General features: G+C 49.9%; 1 protein-coding gene across 2 annotated transcripts in view; it reads right to left on the bottom strand.

Annotated features, from left to right (window-relative positions):
• The window catches only part of HDLBP (high density lipoprotein binding protein), a 38,553-nt gene that overhangs the window by 2,839 nt on the left and 13,473 nt on the right, over nt 1-22,241 (bottom strand). The window contains exons 1-27 of one of the 2 annotated variants that reach the window (XM_079314814.1): nt 21,782-21,921; nt 17,625-17,692; nt 16,974-17,086; nt 15,948-16,102; nt 15,315-15,530; nt 13,497-13,703; nt 12,845-13,060; nt 11,823-12,029; nt 11,507-11,614; nt 10,869-10,973; nt 10,377-10,455; nt 9,594-9,733; nt 9,209-9,313; nt 8,835-8,948; nt 8,417-8,503; nt 8,115-8,246; nt 7,587-7,805; nt 6,527-6,748; nt 6,088-6,306; nt 5,264-5,402; nt 4,707-4,861; nt 3,998-4,102; nt 3,216-3,350; nt 2,566-2,709; nt 2,215-2,400; nt 702-818; nt 149-277 (exon numbers count right to left, since the gene is read on the bottom strand). In XM_079314814.1, the coding sequence (XP_079170940.1) occupies nt 149-277; nt 702-818; nt 2,215-2,400; nt 2,566-2,709; nt 3,216-3,350; nt 3,998-4,102; nt 4,707-4,861; nt 5,264-5,402; nt 6,088-6,306; nt 6,527-6,748; nt 7,587-7,805; nt 8,115-8,246; nt 8,417-8,503; nt 8,835-8,948; nt 9,209-9,313; nt 9,594-9,733; nt 10,377-10,455; nt 10,869-10,973; nt 11,507-11,614; nt 11,823-12,029; nt 12,845-13,060; nt 13,497-13,703; nt 15,315-15,530; nt 15,948-16,102; nt 16,974-17,049 (3,717 nt within the window). In that variant the 5' untranslated portion in view covers nt 17,050-17,086; nt 17,625-17,692; nt 21,782-21,921. Of the gene's footprint in view, nt 1-148; nt 278-701; nt 819-2,214; nt 2,401-2,565; nt 2,710-3,215; nt 3,351-3,997; nt 4,103-4,706; nt 4,862-5,263; nt 5,403-6,087; nt 6,307-6,526; nt 6,749-7,586; nt 7,806-8,114; nt 8,247-8,416; nt 8,504-8,834; nt 8,949-9,208; nt 9,314-9,593; nt 9,734-10,376; nt 10,456-10,868; nt 10,974-11,506; nt 11,615-11,822; nt 12,030-12,844; nt 13,061-13,496; nt 13,704-15,314; nt 15,531-15,947; nt 16,103-16,973; nt 17,087-17,624; nt 17,693-21,781; nt 21,922-22,241 lie in introns of those variants that run through there. The other variant, XM_079314813.1, reaches the window with a different exon arrangement.

The following is a 22,241-nucleotide window of genomic DNA, read 5'->3' as shown; positions in this document are numbered from 1 at the left end:
GGAGAGTCCAGGCCTTTGCTCAGGCCACAAAGAACAGCAAAAAGCTGTTTTCTCTGTCACCAAGAAGAGACAGTGCTCTGTGTCCCCAGCACAGACAGAAGAGTCCCCACACCCTGTGCCCCCAGCCAGCAGCACAAACAGCACTCACCTTCTCGGTGTTGACAGAGGTCCAGGGGGCATCTCTCACCACAAAGCCCTTGGATGGGGCCTTGGACTCTTCATGTGAGGAGGGCTTCATGTACACCTGCATTGCCTCGTTGTCCACCACATCTGCAAGCTGCAGTAACACAACCAGTGAGGGGGGATCTGGAGAGCTCCTCAAAGTGAAATAAAATATCCATCCCTCCATCTCACCACACTGCAACCTGTTCAAGCTCACCAGCCTGCTCTTCAATGGCCAAAAATGGTGTGTCTGCACTAGTCTGAGGGCCACAACTTTTTACTGGTGCAAGCTGCTACAAGGCAAGAACATGCACATCCTGGGGTGTCCCAGCATTCTCATTCACTGTACTCTCCTGAAGAGAGAGGCAGTCCAGCTGGTTTGAGGGACAGCTGCAGTGGAAGTTGACAATCACTTGCACAGGGCTCAATTTCTCCAATTGAAAGTGGAAGAAAATGCCATGTGGACATAGTTTAGACATCCAACTCTGTGGCAGGGGAAGCTCTTGCTAAGCCCCATCACAGATTTGCTGAACACTTACATATTCCTCCTCCAAGTTCAGGATGTGATCAATAGCTTCTTCCACATTCTCAGGGAGTCCTGTCACAGTCACACAGTTGGGATCAGGAGCTCCACTCTGGGGAAAGCGAATATCCACCTGTAACACAAGGAACAGCACAAGAATTATATCTGCACATCTGAAATGCCAGAGACTCCCCATGACCCTTGTCATTGGAAGCACAGATCACTGTCACTGATGCCCTAATTACTGTCTGTTCACAGCCACAAGTCTGTTTCAGACCTCCACAGCTCAGACACTGAGGGGTGAAGAGGTACACATATAGCTGGCCCCAAAGCTTGCCCAGTTTCCTGTGGAGGAAAGCAGAACAATCTGTATTAAGGCCCTAATTTTCTAGCAGCCCCTGCTGCTCTCACTCCCAGAAGCTCACTGTTTTCTGGGCAGCACCTGCAGCAGAAGTAGGAGAGGGGTTGCATTTCCACAGTGTCCTCACACTGCTGCAAGCACATTTACCACTGAGCCACCACCACAAAGCACAATGAGCTTTCTGTGTTTGCCACAGAATAATCCTGGCTGACAATTGCTTTAGAGAGCTGGCCTAGTGTCACCCATGTACAAGCACTGTGCTCTCACACCCTGCCTTCCAGATGGATGACAGAAATCTAAACAAGACAGGACCAAACCCAAAGGCTCCTCATTTGAGAATCAGTTTGTTTCAATAACTGAGCCCAGCCAAAATGCAAGTCTCCAAAATCCCATTCCTGAGTATTCAGATTCACTGCTGCCCCTGCAATAAAGCCTGCTGCTGATGCCATATACTATCAGAGCAGAGATCCCTGATCTTCCCAGAGCCAGCTGACTTTGCCACATCCACAGCCCTGAGAATACACCACAATTCCCAGAGCCAAGGGATTCACAGTGGCCTAGAGGAATTCCCTGAGTTAAGCTCAATAGCTGGGGGTCTGGGAATAGCCTCCTTGCAAAGCCTCCCAGCAAGAGGCCTGGCTGCCCACTTCCAGTAATCAGAGTAGTTGACACACCACATCTCTTCCTCTCAAGATAACTGGGACCCTGTCTGCAAGAAACCAAACAAAAGGGCTCCAGAGAGGGACAGAACTCAGTCTGCCTGCAGGGCTAGTCCAGAGCAGCAAGGAAGCATTCCCAGGTTCCACTTCTGTCTGGGCTCCAGCAAAACAGGAAAATCTCCTGGCCTAGCTCCCAGAGAAATGAGACTTAGAGCTGAGGTGGTGTGGGGATGCTTCAGCTGGTGTCTGCCTATGGTGTCCAGACAGCCCAGGTATCCTGGGCATACCAGGGTGCCCTGAGCCAGGGATGTTGCTCATATGCTGCTGGAATTGAAGGTGAGCAGGGCAGCACTGGCTTTTCTTTCATGTCTGTTCTAGCTGAAGATGCTGAACAGGCACAAACACAAGAACCACAAGAAGTAAGCCTCATTCAGCACCAAGCTCTCTACACAGGAGAAGGTGGCTGCCCAGGCCCAGCCTGAGCTGTGTGGCACTGCCCCAGTACTCACCTTGAACTCATCCATGATTTTGCGGATGGCTTTTCCACGTGCACCGATGATGCGTGCGTGAACACGATGGTCCAGGGTCACATCCTCAGAAACCATCTGCTCCAGCTCACCAACAATCTTCATGATGGCATCCCTGGCAGCTTCAGCATTCTTCTCATAGCCAGTAATGGTGATCTGGTCTTGGGCCTGGGGCACAGAGATGTGTGAGAGACCAAGCTCATAAGCAAGCTTTCTCCCTGCTAACCCCCTTTACCATCCACCTTATCCAAAGGCAATGGAGAGAGTTCAGAGCACTTGAGAAGATGCTCTGAGACAACCACTAGGTATCCTTCCACTCTGTTGATCTCTCACCTGGCTCTCATCATCCTTGTCAGGGAACTGGATGTTGACCTCGTGCTCTGTGCGTATCTGGGTGATCACTGCTCCCTTCCGCCCAATGATTTTCGGGTGATACTTGGGATCTACAGTGACTGTCAGTTTGAAGCTTCGCAAGGCCTGAGACAGGAGAAACAGAGTGAGAACAGGGAACACACCCTGGCTGCTTCAGTCATGTCCATTCAAGTCACAGCATTTCTTCTGGCTTCTGAGATCCATGTTACAGATGCCTGAGCACCCAAGCCATCCATCCACTGGAGCCTTGTGCTTTTGCCAAGTTCAGGGGGAACAGCAAAGAGCAAACAATGACCCAACTCCTCCCTAACCTATTATTCAGAGCTGTGAAAAGGATTCAGTGAGGATAGGTAGAGAGAGACTGGCAGCACAGGGAGGTTCCCACCCACCAGTCTCAAAAGTACATGAAGGAGTGAGAGAGACTCAGGCTGTCCAGTTACATTCCCAAACTCTCCTGTCAATTCATGGTAAATGAGCTACCTTTGAGTAACCCATTTATGACCATTCCACACCCACAGTGCAGCTAAAGGTGCCTCTGAAAGATGAGAGGAGTCTGTGCCCAGAGGCTGAAGCCATGTTTGGCTGGAAGGAAGAACAGGCACAGGCCTTACCCGATCCTCCTGTTCAGCCTGCAGCTCCTTCACTCTGTCCAGGAGCCCGGCCTTGGCACGGTCCAGGTTGGTAGCCAGCCCAGTGATTGTGATGATATCTGACTGCAGCTCAGGAGCAGGCACCTGGATGTTCACCTGAGTGGCAAACAGCAATTATCATTTTGTACCACTGCTCATTCTGTATCACTTGTGATGCCTCTGACTGCAAGCTGGCAGCTCTCGGTGTCCCCTAACACCAAGATCAGCTCTCACACAGGCAGCCTAAAAACCACATAATGGCTGAAGTTGTAAAGGACCTCTGGAGGGCATCAAGCCTGGAGTCAGTTGCCTGGGACCATTTCTAGATGATTTCTGAATAGAACTCTGTTTCCTCAGCCCCTGTGCTGGCCTAGAGAGGCAGGAAACAAATACATATTCAACAACACTGACTGCAGCCAAACTGCATGAGCCCCAGAGGCTCTGGAGAATTCTTCTGAATTGGTAGGCACAGCAGAGCTGTTTGCCACGGCCCAGGAGGAAAACAACTCTCAGACTGATGAGGAATCCCTGCAGACACCAAACAAGTCATGCAACACTCACAACATCAACACTGACTGTACAGCTTCAGCACGAAACCTACCAAGCCCTGGATCCAGGGTCCAAAACACACTGGGATCATTTTCCTATTATGGAGCCTTGGATTCCACGGCAGACCTGAGCATGTTGTAACTGTCCAAACCCCCAACATGGTCACTTATAGATTCTCCAGGACAGAGGAGATGGAAAGAAGGGCAACAACTTACTTCAAACTCATCCATCATTTTGCGGATCCCACTTCCTTTCTGGCCTATGATGTAACGGTGAAGATCAAAGGGAACTTCCACCTCAATGGTGACAGGAACCAGAGCCTGCAGGGGATGAAGCACAATTTACCAGTGGAAAAACTTCTCCTGTCTTCTAGATTGCTGTATATTTGCCCAAAGAACATGCTGCTGAACAGAGGTACATTCCCTTGTAGTCAGGACACAAATTTGACAGAAAGAGAGGACAGCTGACACCTAAATCACCTGTTGCATGTTTTTGAAACAAGCCATCTGAAAACCCACCTGTGGGATAGGGTTTTTTTTTTTTTTCATATCCTTGGCTTCAGTCTAGCAAGCCTTGAAAAACATCCCTACAGAAGCATGGCAAGTTCTGCTGAACCTGGAATGACTCAGTCTCAACCAGCTTCTCCTCTTCTCAGTGGTGCTCCATTAAAACAATCATGTCATGCTTTTAGGGCTGTTAGGGCTGCTTACAAGCACTAGTAATTACAAAGTCAGGCACTATGATTCAAGCTGCCAGGCTAAGTCACAGAGCAGAGGGGCATCCCTTGAGCAGTGCATACCCCTTCTACAGCTAGCAACACTGACCACTTGCACTGCACCTGGACTGAGCAGCTTTTACTACCACCACCAAAAATGAAATCCAAGCATCACCTTAACAGGGTAAGGGGCTGAGAGAGCCACACACCTGCAGCGCCTCCTTTGCTGCCTCACATTTCTCCCTGCGGCCAGAGATGATGATGATATCGCACTTCTTCGGAGAGCTGGGATCTGTGTCCTTCCCTTCCTTGCCTTCCCCACCTTCCTCACCATTCTCCTGCACAGCTGGTTCCACAACAGGGGCTGAAAACATGGAAAGCCTTGTGTTCAATGCACAGAGCCCCCTCCTTGCTCATCATCTCCCTCTCCTCCAGATCCTAAGGCTCAGCCACCAGTTAGAGCTCAGAGAGAGCCTCACTAAGCCCACAGAGCCTTTTTAGTCAGGGTAAGTCCTTATCCTCCCTGTACTCTGCAGTGACAATGTGTTCATAATACCCAAGTCTGCAGTTTGACCTCCTGAAACTGTCCCCTTCCCAATAGGACAAGGTTGATGCTAAGCCCAGACTCAAGGACACTGCAGGAACACCAGGGATCAGTTCTCTCCATAAATTCTAAGTAGAACATGCCCACTGGTACAGTGTGTAGGCCACACTACACTTATTTGACCATCCCAACTGCCATTCCAACATGCACCCACTGGCATACCTGGGTTTTCCTCCCTGTCAGGGAATTTGATCTGGACGCCGTAGTCCCGGGTGATCTGCTGGATCCGGGATCCTTTGGGGCCCATAATGGAGCGGTGGAACTTTTGTGGAATGGTGCACTCGATTGTCACTTGAGCTTCCTGTGGGAAAGCAGAGATGCTCTTGTGATGCAGCCTCTTTCACACCAGAAATCAGGATGCTTGTGTGAGTGGTGAAATCCAAAATGGACACAGAGAGGAGTCAGAAAAGATAATGGCTGACAGGGGAAGAACTGAACATTTCCTAGAATTGTTCCTCTCTGAAAAGAGCAGAGGATTTAAAGAAGGTTGCCTTCAACTCAGGACATTAAAGGCTTCTGAGAGCAAAGCTCAAACTCTTTAATACCCTGAAGAGGAGGAAGCATTAGAAGAAATGAAAAAAAAAATAAGGAGAGAAGGGAAGAGAGCAGGTTGGACACTTGACTGCTTCCAAAAGCCAATACTAACAATGCAGAAAACCCCTGAAAACAACCACTGCCCAAGGCCAAACACGAAGAGGCACAAGAAGGCCCCAATTTTTTAATGTCTAGATGTGTATCAAGGAGTGAGGTCTCCTACTTCCACCCCTAAAAACCAAGAAGACTGTCACAGGAGGAAATTAATTCATATAGCATTGCCATTTTGGAGCCAGAACCTAAAGTCTGCAGACCCTGCATGTTGACAGCAAAGGTTCAAACCCAAGAACCACCACGGGACTTGTTCACATAAATCTTGGTCATACAGCAGGTTCAAGTAGGACACTGCTGAAGGAATAAAGTACAGAAGAAACAGTTTTTCTACAACATACCAGGTCCTCAATGATCTCCTGGATGCGTTTCTTGGCTGCCTCCACACAGTCCTTGGCACCCTTGAGGGTGACTTTATCGCTCTGGGTGCCGGAGCGCGGGAAGCTGACCATCACACCACCATACTCATCGGCAATCTCACGGAGAACTTGTCCTCGACGGATGACAAAGTGGCGGTGGTGCTTGGGGTCAACCACCATGGAGTCTTCAACCACATTATCCTGCCAACACACAACAGCCAGTCAACCCCACCTGTCCTGGTGACAGGCATGAGTTGGCTGCACTCAACAGCAATCAGTTTACAACCTCACTCCAAGGTAAGGAACAATCTTCCTGACCTCCCACAAAGGGCAGCAAATAGTTTTAGGACAAGCAGGTCCTTCATGCTGGCTTGTTACACCCTGCCACAGTGGGAGGCAAGAAAGCAGAAAAAGTTCATACCAAGTTCTTGATGAGAGCCTCCAGCTCCTTCTGTGCCTCTTTGACAGCCTCCTCTGTTCCCATGATGGTGATCAGCTCCTGATCTTTGTCCTCAGAGGTGGGGAAGATGATGCGAGCCCCCGTGTTGTCTCGCACCTTACGGATGTTGCCACCACCCTTACCAATAAGGAATTTGTGGTACTCTGGCTTTGCACGGAGGTCCACAGTGTAACTCTTTGTTTGCTGAAAGGAGCCAGAGACACGTGGAGCATGTCAATAAATAGAAAATATCCATCAGCACCAACAGTCAGCATTTAGATATGTTACCTGCACCCACATGCAGAGTGCTGCAAAAGCAAGGTAGATGCAGTGCATGGTTGAAAGTAAAAAAGGTACACAATGTCTTAAATGAAAAATACTATTCCAAAGATGTTCTCAGGGCCAAAAAACTAACTGTATACTCAGCATGACCACTGAGAATGTGAACAGACTTCACTAGGAGAAGGGTCTGACCCACACAAAAGGCAATGCAATCATTTGCTAACTGACTGCTGCACACCAGGCTCCCAGAGGCAACCAAACAATTCCCAGGGAGAACATGTTCACATGCTGACCCCAGAAAGCTTGTTATTAAAATGACCAGTCAGTCAGCATAACTCAGGGCAATGTAATGTAACCAGAAACTCTCAAATCTGAATATATACAGTGAAATGGAAGAACTGGAGCTGAAATGCAGAGATGAAGAAAGAAGTGACAGAGATCTACAGAGCAAACTGTTTCAGAGAAGTGCTGATTACCTAAAAACATTCAAACCACAGAAGCAGGGAGCCTTAACTCTGAGTGTATCATCAGTCTGGCCAGGGATGCATTACAGACAGTTCTACCCATGAGAGAACTCATTGTCACAAGGACGGAAGTACAGCTTTCTTTTAATCATCCAAACTGTACTCAAATCCCTCAAAAGAGGATTTGTTCAATTGATGCCAAAGGTTTCCATGCAGACAGAGGGAACTACTTCAACCTCCAAAAAGAAACAGCTGGTCAAACCAACCTGCTCCTCCCCCTGTAAGGCAAGGCTCACCTTCTCCTCTGCCAGATGTAGCAGCTGTTTCTTGGCTTTCTCCACATCCTGGGCTGGGCCCCTGATGGTCACGGTGTCACTGCCAGAGCCCTCTGTGGGGAAGTGGATGTGGACTCCACCACATTCCTCCATGATGGAGCGGATGAAGCGGCCTTTGGCGCCAATGAGGGAATTGTGGAGTTTGGAAGGAATAGAGACCTCCACCTCTGTGATGTTGGCCTAAGCAGGACAGAATGGGGTGTAAGTCAAGCTACAGCAATGTATTTGCACATACTCTGCTTGCCCTCTAACTGCCACATTGCCAGGAGCTTTGCGTGAGAAATGCCTGACCAGAGGGAATTGGGACAGGCCACTGCTAACACATGAGCAGCCACAAACTTTGGATTCAAGAGTCAAGAACAGATTGACATCCATATTTGTCTCTTCCCTGCTGTGCCCCACTACAAACACTTCTATATTTAAATCCCTGTACCTCCTATATTTATGTTTTCAAGTCCCCATCTGCCACAGGCCAGTTGTTTCACTTACCAGTTCCTTTTGAATAGCCAAAATTCTATGGCGAGCAGCCTCACAATTTGCTCTTTTGCCCGTGATAACAATTGTCTCTGAGTTGCTGTTCTCAGCAGGGAGATCTATTTTGGTGTTGCTTTCTTCACGGATCTGCCACAAAAAAACCAAAACCAAAATCATTTGAGAGGTGTACCATGTCAGAAAAAAAGGCCTTGGAGGTTTTATTTTGCATTATCAATGAGATCAGAGGAGACCACTGAATGAGATTTTGCTGCAGGCAGTCACCATAATGAGCAGTGAAGACAGGAAAGATACCTCACCTTCTTGATGTTGGCACCTCCTTTCCCTATAATGTTCTTGTGGAATTGTTTGAAGATGGGAACAGAAATAGAAAAGCTGTTTTCAACCTAAGAGAGAAAGGAAGGGAACACTGAAGATTTCACCATCCTGGCAAGTGAGGCCCCATCCCAGGAACAAGCTTGACAAACAAGCTTCTGACAACAGGCTTAGACCCACGGAATTCTCCATATGGGACACTTCCAAGAATAAGCAAAGACATGTACCCTCTCCTATAGCCCTTAAATAAAAGATATTACTTGCCTACTCCCATACACATAGAGCAATGTCCACAGTTCCCTCATCTTGAGGTGTGTCAGCCCTAGCCAAGCCACTACAGCTCTGCTCTATTCCAGGGTTAGCCAGAAATGGAAAAGAGAACAGCAGATATGTCTCCCTTACCAGGTCTGCCACCATCTTTTGCATGTATTTGGTGCACTTCTCCACCTCGTTTTTGGGACCTCTGAGTTGGACAATGTCACTCTTGTGTGCAGGGTCTGGGAAGTTGATGATAACCTGCAGGAAACAGTCAAACAAATACAAGAATTGTCATGCCAGGCATGTGTAAAGGTTTTGGGGATCCTGCACATCTTCTTTCCCATTTGGAAGCAGGTAACCATGTCAGCAGTCTCTGGCCATGTATTAGAACAGACACATACCATTACTACATTTCTCATATTCACAGAGACACTACATTTATGACTTTACTGACCATGTGTCTACTACCAATGTAGGAAATATGTCCTCTGAAGCCCTCATGTCCTAGAAGGCCTCACCTCTGGGAATTTCTCCCGGATTTCCCGGATCCGCTCGCCCTTCTGCCCAATGATGGTCCGGTGGAATTTCTGCTCAATGATTAGGTCCTTGGTGCGTTCATTTTCCTGTGGAGAACAGAGTTTACATGGAGTGTTCATCAGGAGAGCCACATAATTGTAATCACCAGTTTACTGCCTGACAGCTTACTTGTCATCAATGTTTTTTCTTCAGATATAATTCACTCTAGGGTGACAGAGAAGGGGATCTCCAAGGGAATAGAGGAACTTGCACTTGTCATGAGATCCAAGTGCTCAGTGGGCAAGGGGCACACACTTCTACCAGAAGGTTACTAGGGAACACAAGAGCTCAAACTCTGTGGCCTCCGGGGCACCACATCCCACTAACCATACGGGAAGCGAGTTCCAGCAGCTCTTTCTTGGCCTGTTGGACCCCCTGTGGGTCTCCTTCAATTCTGATCAGGTTGCTCTTCTCATTGTCCGGGGGAATGCGCACAGACACCTTGTAGAGGTCCTTAATTCTGTTAACTGCAAGGCAAAGGCTGTGGTGACACACTCTGCCAGGGCAAGATTTGAAAGCAAACACACCTTTACTAGAGGCTGTTTAAGATGTACATCAGCCTCTGAGGAAAGGCCTGAGGGATGGAGCTGAATCAGAGAAAGTGCCTTTTCACCCTGGGCTTTAGCAAGATCTCAGCTACACTGGAATCTGTACAATTAAATACTATAGCATCTAGAGGCAATTGTTTACTTGCCAGAGTGAGGCATCTGTTTCTTCACCAGACAGCATCATATTTATACTAGAAGATACTCATTCATTTCTAATCCCAAATTCTTTTATGGAGAGAAACTCACCATGCAGATTTCTACCCCACCCACTGAGTTCTAAAACGAAATTCACATAGACCAACTTGAAAAAAGACAACTCTCCAACCTCCCCAAAACACAAAAATTCTGCCAAGACACAGAAAAGTAATCTGCTCAGCTTTCCAAGACATTAAAGCCAACCCAAGGCCTCACTGCCCATTTATCCTCTTGTGCCAACTTCACTCCAGAAGAGCAGAGGCAATGTAATGGAGGCAACACCCTGGTTGAGCTGGAGAGCAATGATATGATTGACTAATCACAGAAAGTCTGAGCCCAGGAAGGATAAGAAAGGCACCCCACTTACTGTTAGCTCCGTTCTTGCCAATGAGGTGTCGGTGGAATTTGTGGTCAACGTTGATTTCTGCATAATCCATCCGGTTGATCTACAAAGAATTGTACAGGGTTAGGCAGGGCAGGCCCCCTCTGTTGCTGCCTGTGCAGGCACTGACTCCAGCTGCCAGCTATAAGCACTCCTCCTCCTAGTGAGCAGAGCAGAACACTCCTCTGCTTCAAGCTGAGAGCACCATGCTTGTTAAACACTTAAAGGCACTTAAGTGTCCCTCCAGCTGTAACTGAAAGTGAATCTTTCTTCTCTGCATCAAAAGACTAAAGATGTGCTCATGATTTAAGAAAAGCATCATAACCAAGGTTTTTGTTCACCTGCCACATAACTTGCCTTCTGCAAGCACTGTTCAGTCTGTGAAGATACCCAGAAACATGACCTACACTTCATCTCTGTTCTGCTGCCCCACCTTCCCCACTTTCTTATATACCATAACTAGTATCACCAACTTACCAGATCCTTGACCATGACTTCAATCTGTTCCTGAGCCACATTCACATCTTCTGTAGGTCCTTCCAAAGTGATTTTGTCTTCTCCTTCAGTGAATTCGATGTGAACCTTGAGACACAAGGCACGGAAACCGTAAGAATTTTCCAAGACACAGGCCAAGTCAATGCTGTCAGTCAGGCCTACACCATCAATCCCTACTATTAAGGGTATACATGATTTCAGAAGTAGGCAACCTACAATTTTTCGCTGTATCAGTGTCTAGAGCATAACGTTTTGGTGCTGTTCTGCAGTTTGCAAGGGCTTTGGAGAAGTTTCTCACCTAGTTTTCGTCCACATACTACCTAACTCACAAGGGAGAAGCCTCATTGAACTCAGCATTTCCAGGTCTCCTTCTACATCAATTCTCCAAATACTAACAGATAAAGCTTCCTTTAAAGGACTCAATGCTTGAAAGTGAAATAGGATGGGAAGTGTTTGAAGCAGTAGAATATGGTAGTTCCCCATAATACTGTAAGATTTGGGTCAGTTCCACCCCTGGTTTTACCCATGCTAGAATACATTTCTCTCTCTACAAAGAGTGAGCTGGATTAAGCCACATTCTACTTCAACTGGTGCTAAGCTATTAAGTAGTTCATCCATACCTTTGGCATCTGCTGAGTTATTTTGGCCAGGTTTTGTCCTTTCTTTCCAATGATGAAACGATGAAGCCAAGAGGGGGCTGAGACCGAGGAGACGGTAAAACTGTTGGCCTGAGAGACAGAGAAGCTGTTTGATGGACAGACTGGAAGAGGCCTTCACAAAAAAAAATCACTTCCAATTCCCATGCTGCACCCTCATTACTGACTTCTAAGCTGCATCTCTTACAGCCTGACAGAGAGGACCCCCCCTCCACCTATCAGTGCCCAGGGATGTATATTTGGGGGCTTTCAAAGGAGGCCTGGCCCATCTGGTCAATACCTTTGCATAGACTTCAGTCAATGCTTGCCCAAGCTTTTCAGGCTCGCCTCGCAGTATCACCGTCTCCGAGCTACTGTCAGTGGGTGGGATCTCGACAGACACTCCAGTTTTCTCCAAGATCTCCTGCAGGGAATTACCCTTGGGGCCGATGACATACTTGTGCTGGGACTTCTTCACCTCCACAGCGATGGTAGTAGTCTTCTTTTTCTGTAGGAGCAGAGGCACTGGAGCATCAATCACAAGGGAGCAGGGAAGGGTAAAAGTGAAAGGAAGAGACACAAGATGCAGTGAAGCTCAGCACCCAGGAAAGATCAAAGCAAAGGTAAGCACAGGGGTTTCTGCAGTACCCTATCACCTTTGGGACCAGCCTACAGAAAGCCCTATTCTCAAAAATTTACAGGTGAAATACAAAAATTCTGTTTAAGCTCCCTGGGACACTACATGGAAGAGACCACATATACACCCCTGCCCTTGCACAATGCCCAGTTGTCCCCAGGCAGTGCTGTAATGCAACACCACACTCTAAGCTGATTACCTGTGTTGAAATTCAGACTGGTACAAATACAGATGTAACCATGAGGAAAAACAGACCAACAACCCACAACAAGGATATTCACAGTGACATTAGCAATGGAAAATAAACTGAAGTGAAATTTACTTTTCAGCAACTTCTACTCATGTAACAATTTTGATACTGTCAGTTGGCCACACTGTAGCCTTCACACTTCCCTCCTTCCTTTGCAGCACCTGTGAAAACACGCACCCAGAGAGCTTTTTGCAGTCTGCTAATTTCCATTACACAAAAAAGCAGGAGATCTGCCACATCCCCAGCAGAATCAGCCCAAGTCCCACTCTGCTGAACACAGAAATGGTAAGGCCCAGGTCCATGTACTGCAAGGGCTGCTGAGCAAGGGCTGACAAGAGGAGTATGCGACTGAGGGATACACAGAAGTAGAACAAGAAGGGGAGAGGGGCTGTGAGCAGGTAGGGGGAAAATGGGAAGCTCTAGGGACCATCCATACCTTCTCCTCATAGATCTTCTTAACACGAGCCACAGCCTGGGCCAGCTGCTCCTTTTCCCCTGTGAAGACTATCTCTGTCTTGTTGACGCTGGGCGGAGGAATGTTGATGCGTGTCCCTGTCTCCTGCATGAGCTCACTCACCAGCTTGTTGTAAGGGCCAGCAATGAAGGGATGGTACACTTTCTCCACATCCAGCCGCTCCACAGCACGCTTATCCTGCAAGAATCCACAACCATCATCACTGGAAACTGCTGTTGATATTACCATCTCTGACACATATAGCTGAATTCCCAGTGCTTGCTTGACACTCTAGCCCAAGCACCCTTTCCAGCTTGCATCCCTTTTCATCTACAAATACTGCTGTTCCAAATTTATGATATTCCACTCTAATCACCTGTCTTATCTCAGCTGGCATCTAATGTGGCTCACTTCAAAATATGAAAAGTGCTTATCTGACTTTAGACATGGAAAAGGGAGAACCAGAAGGTGCAGACCCTGGAAGCAGTGTTCAGCCAGTGGAATGGCATACACCTCTGTTCACACTAAGTGTTACCACTGGCTGCAGCCACGGTGGCTACAAACATCTGATACACCATGAAGAACCAAAATGGCTGTTCAGACAATGACATGAGAGATCAAAGGACTGAAGTACCTGCTCAGCAGAGATAAGCAGGATCTCATGCCGGGCCTTTTCAATCCCTTCCTTAGTGCCAGTGATCTTGATCTGGTTGCTGGGGTCATCTGGGCGGGGGATCTGGATCTTGGTTGCAGTTTTGAGCTCCAGGTCCTGCAGCTTCTCACCATTCTTTCCAATCACAAAACGGTGGTGCTCCTTGGGGATGGCAACTGTGGCTGAAGCCTGCAATACAAAGGCCAAGCATCTGTAAGAGCCCTTGCTGCACAGGGAAAGCTTTTCAGATGCTGCTTAATGCTACACCTGAGGAGTAAACACAATGCCTTCCAGCACATCCATCTAGCACAAGACTGATACTACACCAGAGGAGTTGATCTAAGGTGCCAGTATTCCAGGAGTGCAAACCCCACTATTCCCTATAAAGTCTTCTGTTTTCCCAGAAGCAGCACTCTGAATAAGCAAAGGCCTTCAGTCACAGATGAGAAGGTATCTATGCTCCACTCTCTCACAGACTCTCAGCACCAGAGAGCAATTGGGATGACAGCTCTGGGGTAGAGTTTATCTGAACTCTGATATCTGCTACCAAGGCTACAGAGAAGAAGACACAGTCTGACTCCTAGGAAACTGAAATTCAACACCAGAAAGTTATTCCACCAGCCAGAGAGTTCAATTATGCTTACCATTACTGAGTGCTAAGGTGTCTTCAAAGCAGCACACACTGCTTCAGGGGCTGCTTTTAGATGGCTCCTCTCAAAAAAGAGGGGTCTCCTGAACCTTCCTCAATTTAGCATTAAAGGGCTGGCTTGTAACAGGGATTTCTGACTTCTTCTCTTCTCAATGAGTTTTTACTGACCTGAGAGCTTAGGTTAGCATAACTTACTATGCTCTTGATCCCAGTGAACATGTAACTACTAACTAACTAGGCACTTACAATTAAAGATACGAGGGTAAAGGAAATAATCAAACCAAAACCAGATCACTTAGTGTGACTCTTCAACTTCCTGTTCACATACAGCCAAACCTAGGAGAAGCTGAAATGCAGACATCTTTCAGACCTGGGGCCAAGTAGAAGGGATATTTGAGGATAGTGAGGCATGATCTGTGGTAGTAGAACCTAAGCTATTTTTCCAGATGCACATTATGTAGGGTTTGTCCCTTTTTGGTCCCTCTGGCAAGGTATGACACATGGGCTGAGCAGCACTGAGCAGACATGGTATTAACTATTAACTACCTTGGACATGACACTTTAAAACACACCATGACACCTGGCTGTGATGGATCTTAATGAGAACTACCATTTTGATAATGAATTCAAGAACCTGAAGGTAAGAAATCAAAATGCAGAGGACTGAAATGAGAAGCAACTGAAACAAGAAGTCTGCAATTACTTACCAATGGGGCTCAAGTTACACAACTCAGAACCCCGACCTGAAGCTTTCAGCATTTGGCAGAACTCCCTCTTCTCTACTTTTCTCCCATCCCTTCACATTCTTCTCTGAAGGACTTCAGAGAAAGCACCATTCCATTCTCCACACACTGTGAATTTTGTGTGAGGGGCCTGTACCCTGCCAGCTCCAGCACCTCAGCACAAAGTCACAGATTGAAGACTCCACCCTTCATGCAACACCATGGCCTGTAATTAGTTTTGAACCCTATTTTAAGCTTCATTTCCATTCCAAATTGCCAATCGTATGCTTTGAAAATATATGGCAAAGCTGAGTTAGTCATCTAATAACACCTCTTTGACTTATAAGCACACACACCCAAGGGTCTCAAAGCATTCAGGAGTCTTGGGCAAGAGCAAGGATCAAGTGAGAAACAGTTAGCTGCCCTCACCTGAGTCTGCAGTCGAGCAACAATTTCCTTCCGAGCCTTCATGACTGCTTCCAGCTTGCCAGAGACCATGATGGAAAGGCCCTGGTCCTTTGCCAGAGACAGCTCCAGGTGAGCTCCTGTTTTCTGCATGATGTCAAGGCAGATCTTGGCCTGCTCGCCTTCTCCAAACTGATTCATGTCCTTGTACTTCCTCTCCTCCAGCGGCACATGAAACACCTGCACAGCCACAGACACACAACAGAGCACAGCAAGCTGTCAGTGTGCTTTTGCCTGGCACTTCCTCTCTCTCTCATGGCCATACAGGACTTTAGTGGCAGGCTGACCTCCCAGGTTTGTGCAGCACATCAACCAGCTGTGCCCAGGAAAGTGCAGGAGCACTGCAGCAGCCAGTCTGCCCCACACCAGGACTCTTCCTAAAGGGGGATTAGCACTCCCTACAGGAATTCTGCAATCCTCCCTTCAGGCCTGCTTCAGCTATTTGTTGAGCAGTCCTAGCTCTCAGCTGCAATACCAGGAGTACAACACAACAAAGAGGCTGACATACCAAGGATTTCATACTCCAGGGAATGCTTCACTTCACCTACTTTTGGGAACAGGGAAAAGACAGGAGATAAGACATCCACTCCCACCAACCTGAGTGATGACAGAAGCCTTTATTGGTCGAATTTTGCTCCAGGGACCAGTAGGCTCCTGGGCAGCTTCCAAACATGGTGCTTTCTCAGGGAGTGGAGGGAAGGCTTCCTTGTAGGTTGGAGGATCATTCTCTTCTTCAGAGTTTAAAGCTGTAACTGGAGTAAAGCAAACAGGGCAAATTAGTCACTTTCCCTGCAGAAATGCCCCTGTTCACAGGCAGTGCAATTGCAATTAGGCACCACTAACAAGGGAGAGCAAATGGCTTGTGCCCTGCTATTAATCCTATTAAAACGATGCCTATGGGGCTGCCAAGTCTGGAGCACAACTGACATCAGCATTGCACAGACTGCAGTGGATGCCACAAACCACCAGCCTTGTCTGAGCTGGCACAGGGGGTGCAGGGAGTGAATGGTGGCAGCAAACAGCACCTTACTGCCAACTTTGTCAGGAGGGGTTCAATTAGGGGAAAACAGGCTGTGCAGACAGAAGTGAAAGGACCAGAGCAATACTGCAGGTCAGAAGGAGATAAGACAAACCTAAGTCCAGGAAAAAGGCAGAGGACCTAGTTAGGGCAAAGTCTAGGGAAAGCCTGTATGCCTGTACATTATGCTGGACTAACTGTGCACTGAGCCATACCAAATGGGGCAGCTCACAGATGGGAATGGATGCCAAAACCCATCTCTGAGTCAGTTCATATGGTTAGTGACCACCCCCAACACCTGGCTGAGCAAAGGGTGGAAATGACAGCCCAGCACATTGATCCATGAGGCTCTCACGTGTAGCTCAGTGCTCCACTCCTGCATGTGCCCAATCCCAGGGCTGACAGTACTGCTAGCCAAAACTCTCTGAAGTGTTGAGGCCTGTCTCCTCACAGTCCTGCATTGTGCAGCACCACAACCGTGCTGCTGGGGGTAGCAAGCTAGAATCTAGCAAAACACTAATTTAGGAAAGGAAACTGCACACTTTTGGGGAACCAGGTAAGAGGTCTGTGCAGTCTGGATCTAGAGGCACACCACAGGAACTCACCTTTCACTTGCTGCTGAGCCAGGCCGCTGCGGTGTTCAGCAAAGCTCTCCTGGGTCAAAACTGCCACAGAGCTCATTGTCGACTTCCCACCCACACACAATCCGGGTATGCCACTGCAAGAGATGGAAGTGGTAACAGTATTACCAACACCACCTAGGATGCACAAAGTCAGTCCAGGAAGACAAAGTATATGTTACTGAGCATTCTCCCAGCCATTCTCCTGAAAAGCACCCTCAGGGCCCATGGCTGCTCAGTTTCCTTGTTGAAACAGACAGAAATTTAAAGGGCATATTCCCTCCCTACACAGTGGTTACCAAAACCAGAGTTCCTTCCTATGAAGGCCACAGTAAAGGGGGACACAACAAATTTTAAAACATAGTCTAATTAATCTAAAGTACAGTCTCATTAATCAATTAATAATGGTGTGCAATTTTTATATGAGTATGTGAATGTCTGGCCAGTCAGTTCAAGACCATCGCATATCTCTAGAGACAAAAGAGAAAGGACCCAGAAAGCTGCCTCTTCATGAGAAACTTATTTAGGTGCCTGACTTGGGAATACACTCACAAAGCCACTCTGAGCCACTCAGAAAGCCACTCTAGCAAGCTCAGCAACAGCAAGACCTTTGGCTCTCCTAAAACAAGAACTTACCAGCTAAATGGTCAGTAGCCAGAGAGTCCGTCCTGTAAGCTGCCTGTTTGTCAGCCTGCCAGCTTTTGCTTTAGAGAAAAAAAAAAAAAATTAAAATAAATAGATCAGATCCAAGACAACAGAAAACCATGACACCCCTTTTACTGTAACTTCCAACAGAGCACCACCTGTACCTTTCAAAGTTGCACCTTATCCAAAACACTCTCATACTCAGTTGCATCTCCCCACGCATGACACCTGTCACGCTTTACTAGCTCTGCAGGCAGAGCCACTATGGCCTCAAACTTCACAGCAGGAAGTCTGGAGCAGTTACTCTTTCACCACACTGGCTACAAGAGTAGCCATCCAATATCACGAAAAAATATAGTCAATTAATAACAGATGTTCAAGACATGAAATTTCAGGGTTGCAAGCAAGACCTTCTCTAGTCAGAAGAGAATAACAACCTGAAAACCTGCCAACAACATTGCCATCAGTCACAAGTTAGGAATGTAGCTCAGTGGAGCTTGGGTGAATCAACACAGACATCCTCACAAACTAAGGCAAACAGGGCTCTCTACACTCAGCTGCTGGGCAGTCCAGCTCTGCAGTTTTTACTGCAACAAGATCATGCACCAGGCACTGAATTCTGTCTCCAGGCCTAAATCTGAAAGTTGGAAAAAGGAAAATTTACACTGGTTTACATGAACTATTTTAAACGTGTAGACAAAGAAGAACGAGGAAGAAAAACAAACTGCTGGGAAGTGATTTCTATCTCCTGAATCTGGATTTCAGATTTACTGAAAAAGAGCTTAGGAATACAAGTGAAAATGTAAAAGCCAGTACAGTACACGCACTGTCAGTGATAAAATATCCACACCCAGAGTCCCCCAGAGCTGTTCTGTGTGCTTCTGCAGAGCTTGCACTCTCCTAAAACCCAGAACCTCTGCCTGCTCATGGGACAAGAGACCCCTCTCCCACATTCACCCTGCAGTGCTGCTTGGACCACCTTCAGTACAGCAAACTTGACTGCTTTTCAGGAAAGTGACAGTTGCCATCTCTGACCTTCCAATGTGTTAGAAAAGGCTCCCAAACCCAGTGTCACTCCTAAAAACACAGAGTTGCTGAGGGAGTGTCTCACATTATACTAGAGCTGTGATGCAGTAAAGGAGGCTGATGGTGACAGAAGGAGGGAAGAACAGGGAGAGCAGTGATGCAATAGAGTCATACAGACCTGATCTGCACCTCAGCCAAGGCCACTGTTTTCCCCTACTTCAACATACCTTTAACAGAAGGCAGCACAAACTGTGCTGTCAGAGCAATAGAGCTAATGCTGCAATTAATCCTGGAATGAGGCAGCAGGTACTGGGACAGCCAGTCATGCTGCTGAAGTACAGCTGCTGCAGCAATGCAGATCTCTGTGAGGTATTTGCTGTGTACAGAAAGGCTGGCTGGTAACCTGATCTTGGAGAAATCTCCTTGCTGTCCAGGGTTACACCACAGTAAGACTGGTTACGTGTCCATGGCACATGCCTGCACTGCTCAAGCTGCTGCAGATTCCAAGGAAAGCAAGTTACTGCCATGGCACCTGTTCCAGACTATCTCAGCCTGGAGACTCCATGGCAGCTCCTCCAGCCTCCAGTTGGGTCACTAACGAGGGTGCCACCACCTCATGGCAAGCTCCAAATGAGGGCAGGAGGGAGAGGCATCCTAGACATCACAAACATCTGTCAAGCTCTGGCTAGAGCCTTGCTAAAGGCACAGATGTGCTTATAACTCCCATTTCTCCGGAAAACAGCACCTGGCTGATCTCACACGTGTTTTCCTCCTTAGAGGAGGAGGGTGAGAATAAGAAACCAGTGAACAACACCCAATATAGCACCTACTTGAAAGACACAACCTCAAGGCACAGCTGCTGGTTTCAATGTGTACACACCAGCTGCAGAGATCTTCCTTGCAGCCTCCACCTCAGAGAGCAGCCAGACATTCAATGCAAAATCAAAGGGCAGCATTTATCCATATGAATTTCTGCTTCGTCACCCATACAAGAAGCTAAGAACAAATACTGCTCATCTCCAGCATCTGGTATATTGTAGGCCTCAGGGATTCATCTCTGGCCAAAATCAGAGGCAACTATTAGAAAGGTATTTTAAATGTAACATCAAACCCAGCAGTCCAAGCACTGCATTTGGATCTTACACCTCCTTGGCCGCCTACTTAGGTTTTCCAACTAAGGTTACAGCTACGTCATGCCAGCATGTAGCTGACTGGGTCAACAGGTTTTAAACAGCCTGGTTGATACACTGCCTGTAGTGTTGGCCTTGTACACCAAAAGAAGTTGCAGAAGTCTAGAGCACACTTCAATAAAAAGAATGAAATCATCCTAAAAATAACCTCCAGCAATAGTCAGACCTAATCACATGGGAAACATTTGTATGCAGTGAAACAAAGGCAAAGTCATGAGTTACACTGCCAATACAATCAATTCTTGTGGACAGAAATGCCAGTTACATGTTATTTGAAAGTATATTTAATAAAAACATTATCACTTTGTTAACGCCATGCAGTGAGAACTACACAAAGCAACAGGGCTGGGCTGGTTGCGGTAGGCACTGTCCTCTGTAAAATATTCGCACAGGACATGGCAATGTCTCAGTTGATGAGTGGACACTGACGAAAATACTTGCTTTCTGAAAACCGATGGGCTCCCTCAGAGGCTGGAGGCCCCGGCCCCCAGGTTTCGAGGGAATCACGCTGACAGACAGCTGCTGTGTGGCAGAATGCAGTCTCTCTTTGCAGCGACTCCCGACTTAGCGCATCATTAGAGTGCAACACGACCGCAGCCCTGGCCGCGGGCAGCCCTGACCCATCCCCCATGTTTACTCTTCCACCACGTCGGGCCCCGGACAGGAGGAGCCCTGTGGCGGCCCCGCCACCGAGGACGTGCACCCGGCCGCGTCCTGCAGGCCGGCCCGGTGGGGCAGGCAGAGCCAGTGCCGCTCAGCGGGGCCGGCAGAGGGTTTCCCCGCCGCGGGGAGCCTCCCGCGCGGGGCTGTCTGCGCCCGGAGCCCACCCAGCCCGCACCGCCACCGTGACCCCCGGGCAGCCCCTCCGCTCGGCCCCGCGCTGCCCGGCCGAGGGGCGGGGGAGCCGGCAGGCCCCGCGGGCCCGGCCGGGCGGGCGGCGCAGCCAGCGCCACCTCAGCACTGGCGGCACCGGGGGCGGGGCGGCGGGCGGGGCGGCGCCCTTAAAGGGCCCGGCGGGCCCCGCTGTCACCGCGCCCCCCGCGGGGCCGGGCGGGAGGGGGCGGCGGGGGCGCGTCCAGCGCACCACCACACCACCACCGTGCGGGGACGGGACGGGGCGCGGCCAGTGCCACGGGGCAGCTGCAGCCCCAGCTCCGGCAGCCCCAGCGGCCCTGCGGGTTGCAGGTCGGGGGCGGCCGCAGCAAGCGAGCGAGGAACAGGCGCTCTCGCGGGGCCCAGTGACAGCCTCCAGCACGGTTCCGCGGCCGGAATGCTGCCGGTAGGGCGGAGAGCACGGCCAGCTCCGGGCCCGGCGCTGGCACCTCCCCCCGCCGGCGGTGGCCAGAGCGCTCGTCCTTCTATAGCCACGGCAGGAGCGGAGCGCTCGGCCCCACGGCCCGGGGCAGGCTAGGCTGCCCGCCGCCGGCGCCCCGCGGGCCGACCAACACCGGACGAACGGTCGCCACCGGCCGCTTTGACTCCTATCGGAATCAAACCCTAAGACTGCCAGGACGGGCGAGGAGCCGCCTCGGCCCGCGCCACTAACCCTGTCCCACCGAGGACGGGAAGCACGCCGCGCCTCGGCCCGGCCGGGCCGCCCCCTCCCCAGGCAGCCGCAGGGCCCGGCCTCCGTACCGGCCCGGCCCCACACGCCGGCAGCAGCTGCCGGCCGGCACAGCCATGTCAGCGCCCTCCGAGGCCGCGCCGCGGGGCCAGACTTTTCCCCACCTCCCTTGCCGGATGCCCTCCCTTGCCGGCCTTTGCCCTGCCCGGCCCGGCCGGCGGGAAGTTAGCGCGGACTTTGCAGACAGCGCCGAAACGTCGGTGCCCCGAGGAGGATGCGAGACCGCCTCGGGCCGCGCAGCCCCGCCAGCCTCCACGTCGGCGCCGCGGCCGCGGCGGAGGGGCCGCCCCCCGTCCCCCGTGACTCACTCCGGCCGGTGCCCGCTCGCCCGCCCTTCTGGAGAAACGGAGCGCTCCTGGGAGAACGGCGCGGCGCCCGCCCCGCGGCCTATATAGGCCGGGCCGCTGCCAATCGGCGGCCCGCACGTCAGCGGGACATGCCCCTTCCCGGCGGGGCCAGCCCGCCACGCGTGCCCTGCGCCGCCGGGGACGCCCCGCGGCCTGGGAGCCTGCGGCTGTGCTGGCGGCTCACGGAGAGCGAGGCGCGGGTGGCTACACCCGCCCTGCGCCCTCGGGACCGCACCGCCGCCCGCTCCGCGGCTGATAGCTCCACCTTCCCTGCGGAGTCACCCCGAACGCGCCTCCCGACCCCGGCCAGCGGCTCAGGGGGCTGGGGCTGCTGCAGCACCGAACCGCCCAGGGCCCATACCTAACCCCGTGTGCCTCAGAGCTCAGGATTACCCGCTTCCCTCAAGCTCGGTTTCACCAG

This window comes from Erithacus rubecula, assembly GCF_903797595.1.
Source record: "Erithacus rubecula genome assembly, chromosome: 11".
NCBI classification, from domain to species: Eukaryota; Metazoa; Chordata; class Aves; order Passeriformes; family Muscicapidae; genus Erithacus; species Erithacus rubecula.
Note: the sequence above shows the minus strand (reverse complement) of the source record. Positions and strands in the feature narration are given on the sequence as shown.